This window comes from Engraulis encrasicolus, chromosome 17 (assembly GCF_034702125.1).
Source record: "Engraulis encrasicolus isolate BLACKSEA-1 chromosome 17, IST_EnEncr_1.0, whole genome shotgun sequence".
Classification (NCBI taxonomy): domain Eukaryota; kingdom Metazoa; phylum Chordata; class Actinopteri; order Clupeiformes; family Engraulidae; genus Engraulis; species Engraulis encrasicolus.
Window position 1 is genome coordinate 26,015,301 of NC_085873.1, and position 19,512 is coordinate 26,034,812.

Genomic DNA, 19,512 nt, shown 5'->3' on the forward strand with positions numbered 1-19,512 from the left:
GTTTCTTGTTGGGTGTGTGCCAAAGCGGTCGGCTGCCAGATCCATCTCCACATTTTTGATAGCGTTCATCTCTCCCTTGTTGCCTCTTCACACTGTAAGATATTAAAAGGCACACAAAGCAGAAGGGAAACGTTAGACTTAATGCAGATGTACTGTATGTGCAGGCACAAATTACATACGATTGTGAATGAACTGACACATACAGGTGCTGGCAAAAAAATTTTGAATATCATGAAAATGTTATTTATTTCCATAATTCCATCAATAATGTTACACTTTCATAGATTATAGATTCACGACCCACATTTTAAACTATGCCAATAATTTGTTTATTCTTGCATATTTTTGGCTTCAAGAAACCATGAATTAAGTAACTCACAAAATTAGAAGATTGTGATGAAATCACCATTCTCTTCAGAAAAAAAAGAAACGGGTCATATTGTCATATCAAATCAGTTAAAATTCTCGACTTTCTAAATAACATGTCAATGTTTAATATTTGGTTAGAAATGTATTCGCCTTAATCACGGCAATGATGTATTTAACATTTCAGTCAATGGCACACATGCTTGACAGCAACAAATGCATATTTGTTTATCATGGTCTCATCAGAGTCAAACAAACTAAGGATATGGGTTACTGGAACCATGTCCTCTGATCTAATGACATCAAGATAAACAAATTGGCTTTAGATGGTGTCAAACATGTGTGGTGGTAAAAAGCGATGTGTACAAAGGAAAGTGCCTCATGCTGAAAGTCAAGTATGGTAGTGGGAGTGGCATGGCTTGGGGCTGTGTGGGTGCCATCAACAGTAGGAAGCTGAATTTCACCAAATGCTTGTCAACATGTACTGTAACTACTGAAACAGATCATGATACTCCCTATAGGATTTCATTCGAATCTCACACACATCAATTATAGCCAGGTGCAGACTCAAAATGTAAAAGTTAAATGCAAGGCAAAGATAAAACGCACAACAATGACCTCCCTTTTAATCCCTTTAAATTTCAAGACAATTCAGGCCAACACGGCCCCTTCTCAGACACTATGATAGGCGTGTACTCAATTTTGCACCAGCATAATTTCACAAAAATGGGCAAATATGTCATTTAAGTTATACAATTGGCCTTAATTTTCTTATGTAAGCTCAAAAGATGTTGTATTACACTTACTCTATGAGCGTTTTGGGAATAACTTGTGTGTTCAAAATGTTACTTTTCAACAAGGGTATACTCATTATTGCTGTGCACTGTATATTTGAATAATTTCTTTAAAATGTGGGAACATGGAGCAGCAGGAATAAGCTGTGGGACCAATGGGCTGTGGGAACATGACCCCGTACACAGAACATACAGTCAACCTAGCCAAGTAGACAGTAGGTATTCCATCCACTTTTCAGGCCACCACAGAACAGCATCAGGCAAGTTCTGGTTAAGTGTTGTACAACAAGTGTGTGTGTGTGTGTGTGTGTATGTGTGTGTGTGTGTGTGTGTGTGTGTGTGTGTGTGTGTGTGTGTGTGTGAGAGAGAGAGTAAGTGAGAGTGAGAGAGTGTGCACACCAGCATGCATGGGCTTTAATGCATAACATAAAAACAACTTACTTAATACATTCTGATGACGTCCGAGGGCTTCTTGAATATGTAGTGAGGCCGACCCAGCAGAGTAGAAGTCCTGTCCTTTCATTTGAGTCCTACAGCACAAAAAGAATAAATAATTATGAATAATAGTTATTGGGATTTCACTGTGAAAATATTTAGTACAATTGGCATCCATGTTTACAATTAGTTTAGTTTATTGGTTTATTTCATCAGGGACCATGTGCAAAGTACATTAGTTACATAGTAAAAAAAAAAAAAAGATGACCTGCACCACATTATAGCTAAAAGCTAATTTCCATCTGCATTCCCTGGGCAGGTAAGAAAACATATAACACACACACACACACACACACACTAAAATATGTCATATGCAAAAACTACCATATGCTCAGTGTCAAAACAGGTATGTGCAAAACTATTAGTGGTGACCAGACTGGGTACATGAAAGCCATTTCTTCACTCCAAGTGAGAATGAATAAAAGTTTGTAATGCCTTTTATGTGGGTGGGAAGCTCTGCAAAAACAGATTGTGCAAATTTATGCTGTTACCCGGCTTGGGAGGCTACTATTTCCTCTGGTGGTAGATCTAGTTGTTCTGCTAATTTGTTCAGAGCAAGGATGGATAAAAGTTTTCAGAGGTGGTGGAGCAGAATTGTGAATCATTTTGTGCACAAGTTGCACAGCAGAATATAGAATTAGGTTGTCAAAACTGAGCAAGTAATACTTGTCCAGTATGGCACAACACAATGGTGAAATTGAGACGTCTGTCCAAAACTTTTAAGATTTCATGGTAGTCTTGTTAGCCTGAGACCAGCTTGACATACATTAGTGTAAATGAGACATTATCAAGCCACTTTACATATGTCTCAGCAGGATCAACAGTTAAAGAAGTTAAATTGTCAGCTCATACACTCACATGACAGTCCAAAAAGGTGTTCAGTGGCGGCTTCTTCTCTCACTTGCAGCTTCATACACATCGAGTGATGTTGATGCCAGGTCGATCAAGGAATGACTGTGCCTACTGTTTACAATTCTACCCAAAGCAAAAAGAAAAAGAAACACAAAAAGGTTGAAAGTTTGTCATAGAAATACATAGAAAAACATACAATAAACCTATTCAAGTAGACAGTAGGTATTCTATGCACATTCAGGCCACCAAACAACAGCATCAGGCAAGCTCTTATTGAGTGCAGTACAACAAGTGTGTGTGTGTGAGTGAGAGAGAGAGGGGGGGGGGCGTGCCAGCATGCATGGGCTTTAATGCATAACATAAAAACAACTTACTTCATACATTCTGGTGGTGTCCAAGGGCTTCTTGAATAAATAGTGAGACCAACGCCGCAGAGCAGAATTCCTGTCCTTTCATTTGTGTCCTGTAGCAGAAAAAGAATAAATAATTATGAATAATAGTTATTGGGATTTCACTGTGAAAATATATAGGCCTAGTACAATTGGCATTCATGTTTACAACTCTCGGCTCATACCTTCAAATGACAGTCCAAAAAGCTTTTCAGTGGCGGCTTCTTCCCTCACTTGATGCAGAGGCAGCTTGCTTCATACACATCGAGTAGGCCTAATGCTGGTGTCAGGTCGATCAAGGAATGGCTGAACCTACCGTACAATTCTACCCAACCCAAAGCAAAGAGGAAAAGAAAGACAAAAAAAGTTTCAACGTTTTGCATACAACATGCATGCATGAGCTTTAATTCACAGTATTTTGATGAAGCCTAATCCATGTTATAGCCTATATCACAATGCAGTTATTAAACTAACAATACGACCATTTAGGATTTGTGTAAATAGGCTACAACAATCAAGGAGTTACAAACTGCGTGATGTCAAATGAATTCAGCTCAAGGTGAGCTAATAGCACAACACAGAATGTTTGCTGTCGGCGGCACAACATGGATACGGTGATTATTAAGCCATCAGAAATTGATTGAAAATAATCGAACACATCATGTACATCACACTCGCACCTATACCTAGCTTTTTTGGCGAATGTTATACAAATCACAGCGGTCCTAGTTACAGAACTACCGGTAGTAGTGCTAGTCGACTAGAAACTACCTTTGTTTCTGTCCCGTGTTGATAGGGTATGTTTGGGATGTTAGCTTCATAAAAGATTATCACCATTACTGCTAATGCCGCTAAAATTGACTCAAATAGCCCGATCATGACACATTTTGAGTGGGTTCATCAAAAGCGTATGATGCCACAGCCCGCCAGCCAGAAAGACAGCAGCAAGTTAGCGCGATTCTGCGGTGTTATGATTCAGTGCTCGGCCAAGCCATTTCACGACACAACAGAGGGGGTAATTAACTCACTGGACTAAAACGCTGAAAGAGTAGCCTATAGTGGCGACGGCGAGTGAGTGTATTTTACTTCTAGTATTAAGTTAAATAATTACTTACCATCATTGAATGATCAAGTCACGACAGTGCAGTGTTGGACGAGACGCGACACAGGCGGATAGTTGAGTTCAGCTGAGGTAAACTGAAGAGAACGGTCTCTCTCTGAGGGTTCCAAAGTGACAGTTGGGGAACAAATTCAGTTTTGGCGCGTCCGGATTGCTTTATGTGGCCCGCACCCGCCACGCGCCTTCAAATCGGACTGAATTATTTTATTATGGCGCGTCCGGATTGCTTATCTGGCCCGCATCCGCCAGGAGCCTTCAAAACTGACTGTCAAACTACTGGTCCGGATCGGAGCTGCCGCTGATCGGCAAAATGACTGTGGCTGAATCTCAAATGGTGCACTTGTGCACGTTAGTGTTCATGTTTCAGTGCGCATACCATATTAGTTACGCACTGAAACATAGTGCCCGAAGTGCACAAGTGTGCCATTTGAGATTCAGCCTGTGACTGCTATGCGGATCTGCTGACTTGAAAACAGACCCGGCCCAAATCTAATTGCTGTCTGGGCTATTTACCACATGTGGAGCAAACAGTTTTATTAGATAGGCCTAGAGAACGTTGGGCAAAGTGGAATGGTTAAGTTTGGGAAGTCGTAGACAACAAAAATAAAACCTTGAATTGCAGCATGTGGATGGTTATGTTGACAAAAATCACGCTATACCAGAAGTAATAAATAAATAAATGAAATAAGGATGGCATGGACATGAACCTGCCAAGTCAACATAGGCTAGTATTAATTGAGTTGTGAACAAGCTGCGACAAGGAAACATCTCACATGGCATGTCCCCATGTGAAATTCACCGGTAGAAAATCTATTCGCTGTCTCATCGCACCTCAAATGCACCGGGTTTAAACTTTTTTCAACAATTGCCGTTGGTCACTGCACGCAGCTGTCTGCTTTCAGTTCAAAGCGACGCCCCAACTGTCGACATATCCACAGACAGCATGACATATGGGCATTTTCTAGTATGTATTTATTAAAGGTGTGTATAACGTACATTAGGCTATCAGTGTATAAGGCCAGCTGGCAAATGCACACCTCTGCTTTGATGACGAATAACCGCATGGAAAAGAAATGACATGCAACAAGAGAAACGAAGCTGTCCATTAGTATGGCACTTGCGCTTGCCTGTATGGCTGAGAAAATCAACCATTACAGATGCACTTGGGACTCGAGCAGATGATTCTGCAACTGGCTTAAATGTTGACGTAATTCCTTGCAGACTCGGAACACTTTATAGCCTACCGATACGATTATAGCCCGATACTGGAAAGGTCCGTGGTTATTGTTAATAAAATGTAGGATATTTCCAAATGTAACGTAGGCCTATCCTAAACGTAGGCTACAATTTCAAGCGTATATTACATGCATGTGGCTATGGATAGGCCAGGTATGCCTACTTATTATTTTCCACCATTACCAAACAACAAACAACCGCGTTTTCGTTGCGAACTGGATTAACTTAAAGCGGCTATCGTGACACGTGACCTTTGATTTTTTTCTTCAACCAATTTCGGGTCGTTCTTCCAGCTACCTCCCGAGGTCGCGCTTTCCGCGTTTGGTCTTTTGTTTAGTGCCTACGCATGGGTCAAACTTTGCGTGGAGCTGCGCATGTTTACCGCCAAGTTCTTTTTCTATAAATACCAAACCTTGCGGTGAACTTGGCGTGCGCAGTCTTTTGTGCGTACGCACCCGTTATAAATGAGGCCCATGGTGTATTGGAATAAACTGCTTACACTTTTGGTATGTATTGTAAAGGGCCTAATCCGTGAAGATTCCCATTCAAGTCATGCAGTGTTTTTGGGTTGAGGCGAGTGATGCATCAGTATTGGTATTTAGACATTACAAGACGTGGCTCAAGCCTACCACACACATGGCTGAGCTGAGGTCAAAAACAGTCTGGGCATCTTTGCGTAGCCCCTTGTAAACTGGATCAGGCCAGAGTTGCATATAGTAGAAGTACTAGTAGCCAGGCTACGCCCTCCTAGTGACGCAACACCTTCAGCATTGCTTCTAGTCAGGCCAGGAGCAATACAAATATCGTTTCTGAGCTCCCACTTTGTTGGGAAGCAGTGAATTTTGAGCAGCTCCAACGGCTCTGGTTAGAGGAGTGTTCAAAGTCAAAGTTCAAAGTAAATGTTTGGTTTAAATTTCGGCACAGCCTTTTCTGGCCTCGACCAGTAGCAAGGTGGGTTAATCAGGTTGTTTGGGAAACGTTATTTGTTATATTCTTGTCCAGAACAACATCTCGGTATGAGATTTGAAAGTCAATGATAATCAGGCAATGGAAGTATGTAAGTAAGCACACTACAGATGTAATTACGACATATTATGTGGTTTCAATTATGGCTTTAACATCATACTACTAGTGGTGTAATTACATTGGAAGAGTACTTCTATTCTGGACCAGTTTCTAATAATAAAAAAACAAACCAACAGCATCAACGCGTTTGGACTGTTGGGAAATGCCCTGTATGCCAGATTACCAGGTGTGGCCACACAGTGGCACAGTGCAGTAACATGAGAAATGGTAATTTCTAAAGCATGACATTTTGGGTCACTGTTATAGATGAATCTATGATCCGGGTTATTTTAGCTTGCTTAACCTGAAGCACTTTCAATTACTTCATATTTCTCTTCTTAAAATATACTGCATTATGTATTTATGTTACAGTGGACTGGAAAGACTGAATAAATGTCCATTTCAGTTCTGTTTAAAATGATTTTTAGATGTATTTACAGGTTGAGGGTAATACAGGCCTGTAGGCCCACTGACATAAGGGCAGTAGGCCAACTGTTCCACACATTTTTTTTTTTTTCAAAAAAAGATGTAACGGCACCATAGTGACACAGTTATGTCCTGTTGACTGTTTACTTTTAAAATAAACAATGTCATTTGCAATCCAGAAAAAAAGCGCACTGGGTGTCGCGTGAACCATCCAGCCCCTAGGCTCCTCTTGGGCATGCGCATTGCGCCTCAATGTCCTGGGCTTTCAGAACCGTGTAATGAGCGCCTCCGCCACGGGGGTAGATTTCGCTGTACAGTTCATTGGCGACCGAGGTTTCGCTGGTGTTGAAGCCTTCTAATCCGTGGGGATTGACTGCCTCTGTGGCAAGACAAGAGGTGAAAAAAGGAGACGAGGCTGCTGTGAACTACTTAAACGAACAGGAGCTGTTGAGTTTATAAATGATCTAAATTCGTGCGAAGAATTCGTGAACTAAATGCAAGAACTTTCCGAGATGAGAACGTACTTAAATGGATAGGGGCAAACGGCGAGACCGCTACGATTTATTGACAAAGATTTTCAGCGAAGATAAACATGGATGACGGAATAACCACAGCTTTGTGGAATTAAGGCCGAGAGAGTGTTCTTTCTACCGCTGTGGACAAAGGTAGGCTATTTTTGAACGTCATTGCATCGTTTTGTTTCCAAAAGTTTGTTGTTTGTCCTTTTCATGAAGTAGCCGACGTTTTGAGACCCAAAATGTCACCCAACTTCAAAGCGTCTCTAATGCAAACACATAGTCTAGTACCGGCCAGTCTGTGGTAAGCAAGTGAATCCTCAAAAAATGAAACTTATTTGTTAAAACTTCCCCTGCTGTTATTTATTTTTGTCTTCGCAGATAACGGTATTCTACGTGTGCTGGTGGTTACAAGTGCTCAATTGCAAAGGTAAGATTATATCATGCAGTCATCTACAAACTGTAGCCTACTGTTTACACTGTCTGGAATGTTCAATGAAGAGGAGATACTTCACAGTTCGAATAGGGGGCGTTTTGTAAGCACTATTAGAGCAGGTTTAAAAGGCACCAAAATATTTTCTAATGTTATGCATTGAGACTGACTCCTACATTGTGACAATGGTGATTTTTCCTTTCCTCAATATAACTTTAAAAGCACTCCTTTTTTTGGTTTTCACTGCCAAGTAGTCCTTTTTTTGCACTGCATGCTTGGTCCAACATTTACTTGCCCTTGCCGTTCTAGCTCTCAGTTGGTCTGATTGGCAGATAATTCAATTGTGTGTTTGTGTGCGTGTGTGCATTTATTTGGGTGAGACTCTGTTTCATTGCATTTCAAATGAACACATGTCGCACCCCCATGCACCCTTCCCCCTCCCCATCCCCCTGGCTTCAGTAGGAGCCCCAAGCCTGCAGGGTATTGTACCCATTCATTCATTCAGTTCAGTGAGCACTTGCCATGCAGATACAGATACCCCCAGATAGGCAAACCAACGTTCAACACGTACCGTCATGGATGCGTATGGTGTGAGGAGGTGTAAAAAACACAGATTGCTGTGAGGGCAAACTAACAAGTTGCATCACAGATGACGACACAAGCACAGTAGGCCTACATAGGTTATATTTGGGGCCCAAGAAGCGACACGTTTCTCAGTGAATGTGCATCAGGCTGACATGACGCGTGACAGCTGATAATGCAAATGGGCGGTTGTCTTGCTGACTGTTGCCATGTGTAATCATCATGCCCTTCCTGTGTAGCGGTGACTATGCTGACGGTGTGCAGTGTGTAGACAGGCCCTCTCCTCCTACACAACATAGTGTCTGCTGTGAGAGAGAGAGGTAGAGACTGAGAGAGCGAGAGAGAGAGATAGAGAGAGAGAGAGAGAGAAGAGAGAGTGAGAGAGAGTTTAAATTTAGCCTTTTATGTGTGTGATTCATTTCAAGCCATCAATCAACCAAAAAGTATTTATAGGCCTATGGCACATTGTCATATTCAGTTGTTATTCAACGTTGTCATTGTGCTTTAACATAATGTGCTCTTAGTGGAATGCCTTTATTGGCCTATTGGTTGAAAAAAACTCAACTGTCATACTACACCACTACAACACAGCACTTCAGTAATACATAACGACTAGGTCATTACCATTCTGGTAGCAAAAAAAAACTATAGGCTACCAGGGCCATATCTTTAACACGTTCAAAAATGAACTAGAATAAGAATAAAACGGTGTAAGAGTTTTGCATGCATAAACTGAACATTAGAATGATGGGTGGTAAATTGAGTAAGGCACTCTGGGTGTTCATTGCTGGTCGGGGCTGCTTTTATGATCCACTCGGCAACATGTGATGTCAGAATCCTCATATGGCAAATGGTGGGTGGTGTGTTGTCTGTCAGCAGATGACGTTGAGTGCTTCAGCCCGCCATGAGAGCAAGCATATGACATTGGACGACGGATGATAAGTCTGGCGGTGACTGACTGACCGGCCGGCCGGTCCTTTAGCATGGGCGTCTGAGCTGCAAAGCCGGCACACGTGTCATGCCCTTTAAAGCCTCTTCCTCACTTAGGAACCTTCCGGCATGTTGTCAACGCTGTGCTCTGCCCCTGTTAGGCTTAGGCCTATGTCTTTTTGTTGTGTCTTTATTACAAGGATACAAGGAGTACAATGCGGGTAGAAAATGTCACCAACTTTCTCTTGCTCTCCTTTGTCATTGCAGTAATAGTGACATGTTTATTACATGAACACGGCAGTAGTGCAGGATGCTTGGTGTTTTAGTTAGTTATCGTTGCCAATAACCGTGTCTTGAGACGTGTTATATAATGTCATTGTGGCTTTAAGAGGTCTCAACTCAACTCACCAACTCAGCCAAATTCACTTTGTATCTGAAACGTTGGCCATTGTAGTAGTAAGGTTGTTAACCACTTACACTTTGTGTACACTGTTAGCAGCCAAGAGAAACTTGGCAAAGAGTTCAGTCAGTACTTCACACTTCTGGATTTAAAAGGGAATAATTAAATTCATTCTTTATTCCAGACCCATGGGGATCCATATCACGTTAAAAAAGACAAAGCATCACAACACAGTACATATCTTAAAAACAAACAAACAAAAACCCGGAACAACTGACAAAGAAAAGAAGGGGGAACAAAAACCAAAAAATAAAAACAAAAAACACAGATTTATCATAATTCTTATAATAGACTATTGTAAATTAGAAATGAATAGAATAGAATAGAATAGAATAGAATAGAATTACATTTTGTGCAACTGAGTACTGATGTACCTTTTTAAGTCAATGAAAAATATCCAAGGCACTCTTCTTCTGGGTTAAAAAGCTTTTAATAAACAGCTAGTTCATAGTGGAACGGTTAAAATTGCCAACATGTTTCGGCCGACAATGGCCTTCTTCAGGGCTGTAAAGGATAACCAAAGAGCACCTTCGCCAAAACTTAAGTGAACGCCGAAGCCCTTTGACCCCTTTTTTCTGCGTTCTGGATCGTACCTTTTTAAGTGTAAGAAACCAGTGTCATTTCTAGTACGTGTAGATGAATTTAGTGTGCACATGAATGAAAACCTTCAAGGTTTCTCTCTTTTATGTCTGAGTAAATGTGTCTTCTGAAGTGCTATGTATTTTCAAATATATTATAAATGTATTTATAATATTTCATAAATGATGTGTTTTTATTTTGTTTCTCAGTTGAGATCAGTAAAATCAAAAGAAAATGTTGTTTGAATTTGATAAGGAAAAATCACCCAACACCAATCCAAGTTCTATTGACCTGATGTTACCTTAAAATCAAATTTAAGGAAAAAAAAGATTCCTGAACTGAACTGCAATTCCTGAACTGCATTCCTGAATTCCTGAACTGCATTTAGATGACTTTCGTAGTCTTCCAGTCCAGAGAAGAACTCTTCCACACACAGTATAGTATATGATGCTGTGGAGGAGAGATGTGCCCCTGTACTCTGTCTGTAGACCACTCTTTGCTTCTGTATGTCTGCCAAGCACTTTGGTGGTCAAGTGTTACCATCGAATAAGTATGGTGCAGATTAAAAGTAAAACGACTTGACTTGACACTTTATGTACTTTCACAGATGCATAGGTGTGGAGGCGGGATTTGCACCTCTCTCATCGATTGTTTTAAGACTCATGTTTTTCAATATAGTTCTCAGATGTGGATAACTAGGCGGATAAATATGTGGTTTAACCCTTAAAAAAATGTTACACAAAAGGTTTTCTCATGGATTCTTTTACTACTGGACCTGCTAATTCATCATTCATTTCCCTGCTCATTGTAGATCACAGCTGTGGACAACAGTGTTTTACTGATACTTATTTAACTGAGAAGAACAATGAATGCACCTCATTTTTAAAAAAATGTTTGAAATGTTGATGATCTTTCAATTTATCTACGTACCGTACGTCTATCCTCTTTTCTGCAGATGCATAGGCTGTGGAGGAGGGACGTGCCTCTGTCCGATCGCCTAGGGGAGGCCTCTTCAGGTGGGGCCGGAGCCGCAGCAGGGGCCATGGTCCTGGGCTCCCCACCCACGGTGGCCTCGGCGGGGCCCAACATCTCCTGGCTGCCCGAGGCCCCCCTGGTCACCCCAGAGAAGCCCATCTTCCTCATGACGGTGGCGGCCCAGGCCGTGTCTGGGTTCTTCGTGTTGGCAGCGCTGCTCATCACCTGTCACCAGGTAAACTGACTAACTCAGGTCATGTGGGCAGCCGTGGCTCAGTGGTTAGAGCACTGGATTGGCAACCCAAGGGTTCCCGGTTCAATGCCCGACCGGACCACGGCTGAAGTGCCCTTGAGCAAGGCACCTAACCCCCACACTGCTCCCCGGGCGCCGCTCAGCAGGCAGCCCACTGCTACGGACTAGTGTGTGTACTTCAATGTGATTCACTAGTCCAAATGGGATAAAGTGCATAGAAAGAATTTCCCCTTGGGGACCAAAATTGGCTACAATTGGCTTTGTTATGTGTACCAGGGGTGGGGAAAAGTTTTAATTCGAGGACCACTTTTAAATTTCCGAGGGCCGTATGAACACAAACCAGGATTTCCCCCCGCACTTCAGGCCTACATTGAAGATTGCCACCTTTACAACAGACCCCACCGTCAATAGGTCCCCTGAAAATATAACTTGATTGTATTGCAAATTGTAATGAAATGAAATGACAAAACAAAACTGTGTGACATTAAAATCGTATCGGGGGCCGGATAATAAGGCCTCAGGGGCTGTAAATGGCCCTCCAGACATGGGCAGAGACGGTTTATGTCGAGACAAGACAGTCGCCGCCATCTTGTTGACGCCTTCGGGGTGCTATTTCACGATTAGTGAGACCAGATCTGAGAGTCAATGGGAAAAATGAATGGGGAAACTGAGTACAGGTCGGGAGGGAACCCAGCGGTTGTGAAAACCATATGGTTGAAACCGCCGGGAAAAGTTGAGCTATCTAGACTGCTTGGTTGTGTCATGCGAGTCAAAATAAAGCTTTTTAAGCCACTTTTCTCACGGTTTTATTGACACTGCGCAGGCGCAGTAGTTCCACAACGGCACGAGAGTGACAGCTTTTCACAACTGAGCATGCGCAACAATTCGTGTGCACCGATGCAGCTAGATGATTGGATGAATGGCAAAGCAGCTCAGCAGGCAGTTGGTTCTTGTTGCCAGAAAGGCGGGAGATGTGCGGGTAGACGCCATATTTGCGTTACGAATCTTCACTATTAACAAAAGTCTCAAAGGTAGAATATACGTAGTAGGCAGACGTGTCAATTCCAGGTCCAGAAAGTACAAACCCTGCCACAGGTTCCAAATTTGTGGTAGGGTTTTCATTTTCTGAACACAGGATTGTCAGTCATTCATTAGCAGTCATTTAGTCATTCATTCATTCATTCATTCATTCATTTATTAATTGATCTCTGATGATACAGTGTCTCTTTTTCCTGGGAGTCCTGGTCTTGTGACTGTGTTTTGATGTGTGTTGATTCAAACATGGACACATCACATCCCCTACAGAGCTCTTGCTCTCTGGTAACCCCTGGTAACAGGTGTCCCTTGGGTTACCACTCCTGTCCCTGTCCCTGTCCCTGCTGCTGTTTGCTGTGTGCTTGACAACCACTTGTTTACATAACCGCACATCTGCTAGCACCAGCACCAGTGAACTCGGTCGGTCGGTCAATAATCGTGTCCCACACTGTTGTTTCCACGATCCAAAGTGCAATCATGTTTTGTCTGGTTCACTGGCCAAAACAACAACAGACAGGCCCTGCCGTGGCCAACCGGTAGGGCACTCGCCTACCATGTGGCTGACTCGGATTCGATTCCCGGCCCTTTGCCGACCCTTCCCCATCTCTCTCCCAATTCACTTCCTGTCCACCTCTCACACTGTCCTATCAAAAATAAAGTCGAAAAAGACCCCAAAAGATCTTTAAAACAACAACAGACAAAAAATCTATGATCCATGTGAATCATTTACAAAACTTTCGGCGTGTTTGATAGAAGTGGTTGCACGTCACAGGGGGAAAATTGTGTGTCAACAGCAGTGTTTCCCACAGAACATTTGTTTGTCAATGTGGGTGGGAGGTTAGGGACCTGGGATATGTGGCAATCAGGATGGGAAAGGCTATGTTGTACAGTTTCCAATGAAACAGCTTATGATTTATGATAATATGACCTCCACCCCAATCCAGAAAAAATAAAAAATAGGGTAGTTTTTGTAAAGCAAAGTTAGAAATTACGTTTATGTTGCAAAATCTTTTGGAGTTGGGAATTGTGTTAAGTGCTGAAGGAAATCCCCTCTCTCTGTCTCTCTCTCTCTCTCTCTCTCTCTCTCTCTCTCTCTCTCTCTAAATGCAGTCCATTTACCATTTGCCATTTGCCATTTCTTTGTTTTTTTGTCTCTCCATCAGATCTACATGCACCTGCGTTTCTACAGAGCCCCAAATGAGCAGCGCCACATTGTGCGTATCCTCTTCATCGTGCCAATCTATGCGTTTGATTCGTGGCTCAGCCTGCTCTTCTTCACCAACGAGGAGTACTACGTCTACTTCGACACGGTGCGGGACTGTTACGAGGGTAAGTCCCGTTTCCATGGGTTACTTCCAATCAATGACTTAATGTCCTAACAAAATGGCGTGACCATGCGCTGACACCTCTACCTCCCTGGTCACTTTGTGTCCTACCAATGACTGCCCATTGCGTGGACACAGCAACGGATTTAAAACATTACTTTACTGAAACCGAAGCCGCAAAAACAGATTTCCTGGTTGGAATTGGCAATCAGACGCGCCCACTTGATATAATTTCCTGACCGGATTTCGAATGGGAATTTCTGGTGGGGATTCCCAGCCAGGACATTCAGTGTTTTGGTTGCAAATCAATAGCTGAAAACGTTCCAAATCCTTTGAACTGAATAGAGTAAAATACTGTATTAGTGCCTTTGAGGTCATCTACTGCCTGGCATCAATGATTGCATGACATTGTATGGCATTGTAGTACACTTAGCATTACACCGTAGTACACTTAGTTTTCTATCAAAGCAACTTTCCAAATAGGATATATAACTAACCACAATATTTACTGGAACAGAGAGAACAAAACACATTTAATGCAGCCATGGTTATATTTGCTCCAGAAAGGAAAGAACTCAGAAAAGAAATGTCTCCTCAAACCTCTTTAAAGGGATATCCTTGCTCTTGTGTTGGGAAAGTAGCTTGCTGCACCATTCAATCAATTCACATCACATAATTTGTTGGCAACAGCTGGATGAAGTGCCGATGCCCTATTTTCCCAGGACAGTGTGTCTGGTGATCCGGCATTGTGTGGTCGAAGCATCGGATGCAGTTGTGCCTTGCGTATCACATCAGGGGTGCATTTCTGGAAAGCGTAGTTGTTAGCAGTTAGCAACTTCCAATGGCAACTTCCAATGCCAATGGGAAATTGCATTGCAACCAACAAAGTAGCTAACATAGTTAGCAACTACGCTTTCCAGAAATGCACCCCAGAGCTTGAGGGCATTGGTAACATGATAGTCATGGAGTTCAAATCCCAGCGGTGGAGCTGCTTAGAAAACGAATGACTTCACAGCTCAGTGAAACCACCACCGGGCCAACAAGCTCATCAAGCTTCCTCCCATGTGGCTTTGTGCTGTGTTTGTTTCCTGTGGTTGTTGTGTATGTATGTCAGTGCCTATTGAAACACCTTTGAAGGGGTTACTCTCCCAGCATCAAGGTTTCTGGTTCTTTTCACTCTCATTCAGTCAGATATCTCTCTCTCTCTCTCTCTCTCTCTCTCTCTCTCTCTCTCTCTCTCTCTCTCTCTCTCTCTCTCTCTTTCTCTCTCCTCTATCTCTGTTTTTTATTACTTTTTGTGCCTTTATTATTAGGACAATAGACAGAAGTCAGAAAATGCTTGGGAGAGAGAGACAGGGTAGGGTTAGGATTCAGATATGGCCTCTGCTTTCTGAAACATACTGCAAGACGTATACATAGCCCATTGGTGGAGATAGGCTCACCTGCGACCCGACTCGCACTCTTGGCATCATAACAACATTGCTATGACACTAGAGTGGGATTTATGTAAGAAGATTAGGACTTGGTCATTACAATTTTTGTAACAACAAGCTCACAATAATAGAGGCTTCGCTTGAAAGGGTTACCAGAAAATAACTATAAAACTCCCGCTCACCGACCATTTTGCATGAAGTTTCAGTGCTTTACCTTCATCCGATAATATTTGATTAAAAAACAGAGTTATCAAAAATAAATCCAGGGGTAACACTTTATTTTAGGGATACATCTATTAGCACTAATACATACAATGTTAATGCCTGCATAAGTAACTTGTAAGGCATGTACTAAGCAAATGCTAAGGCCTACTAGGTCCTTACTAAGGTTAAATTGGTAATAAATTCCTTATTGTGCATGAACAAGACATTTGCGAATACATGCCTAACAAATGTTTGATTTTGCTTTGTACATGCCTTACAAGTTACTTATACAGGAACATTGTATGTATTAGTGCTAATAGATGTGTCCTTAAAATAAAGTGTTACCAATCCAGGCAACAGGGGCCTACTGTATGATAAATAAGCAGCCTAAAACTAAAGCGAATAGTGCAAGGACAAAATGTGAAATAGCGACATGTGGTCCGAGCAGAAGCTGTATTGAGTGTTTTAGATGAGATATTGAGTTGTCCCCAAAACACACTATTGGCTATTGGCGGATGAGGTCATGGCCTTCTCTTTTTGTTGATCTCATCTCACCATGTCCCTGATGCTGAGGATACGAGCCACAGTATTGGGCTGACATGACCATTTGAATGGCTGAAGTTCCAATAATTGTGAGTGGCTCAGTGAGCTAAGGCAGTGTTTCCCAACCAGGGGTACGTGTACCACTAGAAGGGGTACGTGAGCACAATGCAGTGAGTACTTGGAAAAATGTAGAAATAACAAATGTATGGAGCACAGTCACATTGGGATAGAGGAAGACACCTACGTAGAGTATGGGTGAGGGGGTACTAATGGTACAACAAAAAAGCTTACGGGGTAGTCAAGACAAAAACAGGTTGCGAAACACTGGGACTCACTATTTCCACGCCATTTCATGCAGATGGGCGGGATTTGGGTTGTTGCACTACTCGTGTGCGAGAGCTGAGAGTCGTGCACGACAGCTGAGGTTGGTGGCGATGTGCATCAGGGTGTTTTAATTAGTTAATTAGTTATAGTGTTTTGTCCACCTACAAAAAGCGGAGATTTTCAATAACGGGACCTTCTGTGACCAACTGCGAATTGTTATATATATTATATATATAACAGTCAGTGAGCTAAGGCACCATACCATAAATCTGGGAGCCTAGGTCCAGTCAAGATCATTTCCCTATCCTTCCCTGCTGGTAGTATCCTGTTACTCTCTCTCACTGCCCTGTCAAAGGCACGAAAGGCATAAATAAACCAACAATATCTTTTAAAAAAATCAAGAATAATCATTGTATCATAAGAATACACCAATAATTGTTTACACTGAAAACTGAATCTGAATAGTACAAACCCCAACTCCGATGAAGTTGGGACGTTTGTTTAACAGTGAATAAAATTAAAATGCTATCATTTTCAAAACATTCAATCTATTCATTAGATGGAGAATAGTGAAAAGACAACATATTAAGTGTTAAAACCAAGAAAAAAGATTGTTTTGGGGGACATATGTACTCATTTCTATTTTGATAAATCCAACACGTCTCAAAAGAGTTGGGACGGGGACAATAAATGGCAGCAAATGTCGAGGAAGACTAAAAACAAAACAAAAGACAACACTTAACAGTTAAATACATTAACCGATGAGATGATGTTATATAAAAAACAGTGTTAATTCCTATCTTGGACATGATTTCACCAGCTTAAATGGTGGGTGTATTCCTTGTCATGTTTTGCAATGTTTTCCTTTCTGTAGTGCTTATAGTGTGACAGGTCTTGACCAAAAACCCACCATTGTATCACCTGCTGGTCCTTATGATGGAGCCAAACTGTTAAAACATAGTAGAGAATGCAATTTGACCTTACTATGTGGCAGTAATCGAAGATCTCCCTTCAAAATATAATGCATGAGTGGCTTTTCATGCTGTTTAAAACGCATTTATACCATTCAGCCCTGTATTTAACTCTACAGATGAGTGAGAACATCTTAACCAATGCACTACTGCACCCGCATGCCATCATGGAGGCTGACTTTTGAAGCTAGCACTAACACAAGTTGGATGGTCCATTTTCACTGTAGCACAGGATGTGCAATGCTCTATTATTGGATGATACTGAGAAAAAAGTCCGCTGCACGACCAGGATTTCTTTTGCTCCCAAAAATTTATTTTACGTGACGTTTCGGGTTTTACCCCTTCTTCACGTCTGAAGAAGGGGTAAAACCCGAAACGTCACGTAAAATAAATTTTTGGGAGCAAAAGAAATCCTGGTCGTGCAGCTGACTTTTTTCTCAGAATCATCTAGTCTTTGTGGTCCTGCTCCCAGGTCAGACGTTCCTTTGGATGTGCGAGCTTTCCATCATTACCTCAATGCTCTATTATTGTCAAAAAGAATGGACTTCTACAACTTCTGCTGACTTCTGTAAGCAAAGGACAGTTTCCCGTGTCTTCTGGGTCTATTTCAAGTGAGCTCAGGTGCTTAGGAGAATGTTACACCCCTGTATCATTTTCATGCATTAAGCATTCTTAATATGGTCAATTTTCAATAGCTCTAGTTCCTGGAGTGCTAGAGTGAGACTACAGCCAATATATATTTCATGATGTCATGAACCTATACAATGATTTTATTAACAAAAATATGTCTTATATACACTCAATCGTGGTAAATCAAAGGGGATTCAAAAATGTATGTAATAACTATGGTAATTATTCCCTTTGCATCTTTAATTCTGAGTGACTCAGCCTCTCTGTGATGATCTTATACCTGGACACCTATATTGTCCGTCAGTACAATTCATTTTGAAATGTTCTTCTTTGTTGTTTTATCTTATTTGGATGTTTACTAAATTTCACTGATCCCCGTCCCAACTCTTTTGAGACGTGTTGGATTTATCAAATTAGAAATGAATGATTAAAAATAGAATGCCCCCCAAAACAATATTTTTTCTCGGTTTTAACACTTAATATGTTGTCTTTTCACTATTCTCCATCTAATGAATAGATTGAATGTTTTGAAAATGATAGCATTTTGATTTTATTCACTGTTTACCAAACGTCCCAACTTCATCGGAGTTGGGGTTTGTACAACTTGGGATTGAATGTATTAATTTGAAACTGAAAACTAAAATTGAGTTTTCAACTTTGTATATATTTTCAGTTCTCGATACAGATTCTTGAATTCAATGCGGATCTCATCTCTCCATGGCCCTCAGGATAAGGGGAAGAGTGTTCTGCGGCTCTCCTCAGCACCATTAAAACACAATACATTTTAAGAAGGTTCAATTTCAAATGGGCCCTATCAAGTGTTTTACACTTCACAGCTGATCTGGGCCTAAGTGGAGTAGTAGTAGTAGTAGTAAGAGCTTTTGTTCCCCTTTGCTAATTGTATTACATAAGGACGACAATGTGCAAATGGGATCTCTCTGTTGACCTCTCTCTCTGTTGACCTCTCTCTCTCTCTCTCCCTCTCTCTCTCTCATCTATCTCTTCCTCTCTCTCTCTCTCTCTCTCTCCCTCTCTCTCTCTCATCTATCTCTTCCTCTCTCTCTGTTTCTATCTTGCTGTTTCTATCTCTGTCCATCTCTTCCACTCTATCTGTCTGTCTGTCCGTCCATCTCTCTTTTTCTCTCTCGTTGTCTCACTCTCTCTTTCTCGTCTATCTTTATCCATCCATCTCTTCTCCTCTCAGTCTGTCTGTCTGTCTGTCTGTCTGTCTGTCTGTCTGTCTGTCTGTCTCTCTCTCTCCATCCCCCGCCCCCTTCCTCTCTCCTATCTCTCTCTCTCTGTCATTCCCTGTCTCCCACTCACTTTCGCACGTTTTCCTCGAGTCATCCGTCATCAGCCGTCCCGGCCGGCACCTCCAGCAACAGATGGCTATCTCTGTCACGATGACGACAGCCATCTTTGTTCTCTCTCTCTCCTCCTCCTCCTTCTGCTGCCGCTCACACGTGCCTTTTGGGACCTCTGGTCGGCGGTTACGAAGTGGGGGGTGCGGGTGTTGGGGGGTGGTTGCGAGAGCAGGGGTGGTAGGGTAGGCCGCTTGGTCGCCTAGCAACCCCTCT

At 42.0% G+C, this 19,512-nt stretch overlaps 1 protein-coding gene and 1 long non-coding RNA gene across 4 annotated transcripts in view; one reads left to right on the forward strand and one right to left on the reverse strand.

Moving 5' to 3' along the window:
• On the reverse strand, positions 1–4,309 carry LOC134467364 (uncharacterized). 2 transcript variants are annotated; one of them, XR_010038524.1, is made up of 6 exons: positions 4,012–4,309; positions 3,082–3,221; positions 2,889–2,970; positions 2,514–2,630; positions 1,602–1,690; positions 1–92 (listed from the first exon to the last, which is right to left on the reverse strand). It is a non-coding gene; the product is annotated as an uncharacterized LOC134467364 (long non-coding RNA). The 2 variants fall into 2 exon arrangements; XR_010038523.1 differs by having other exon boundaries at positions 2,882–2,970; positions 4,012–4,308.
• Positions 4,310–7,043: 2,734 nt separating this feature from the next.
• Positions 7,044–19,512, forward strand: part of tmem184ba (transmembrane protein 184ba) — a 34,117-nt gene continuing 21,648 nt past the window's right edge. For both annotated transcript variants that reach the window (XM_063222086.1, XM_063222087.1), the window contains exons 1-4: positions 7,044–7,408; positions 7,640–7,688; positions 11,198–11,452; positions 13,669–13,834. In XM_063222086.1, the coding sequence (XP_063078156.1) occupies positions 11,198–11,452; positions 13,669–13,834 (421 nt within the window). In that variant the 5' untranslated portion in view covers positions 7,044–7,408; positions 7,640–7,688. The remainder of the gene's footprint in view (positions 7,409–7,639; positions 7,689–11,197; positions 11,453–13,668; positions 13,835–19,512) is intronic.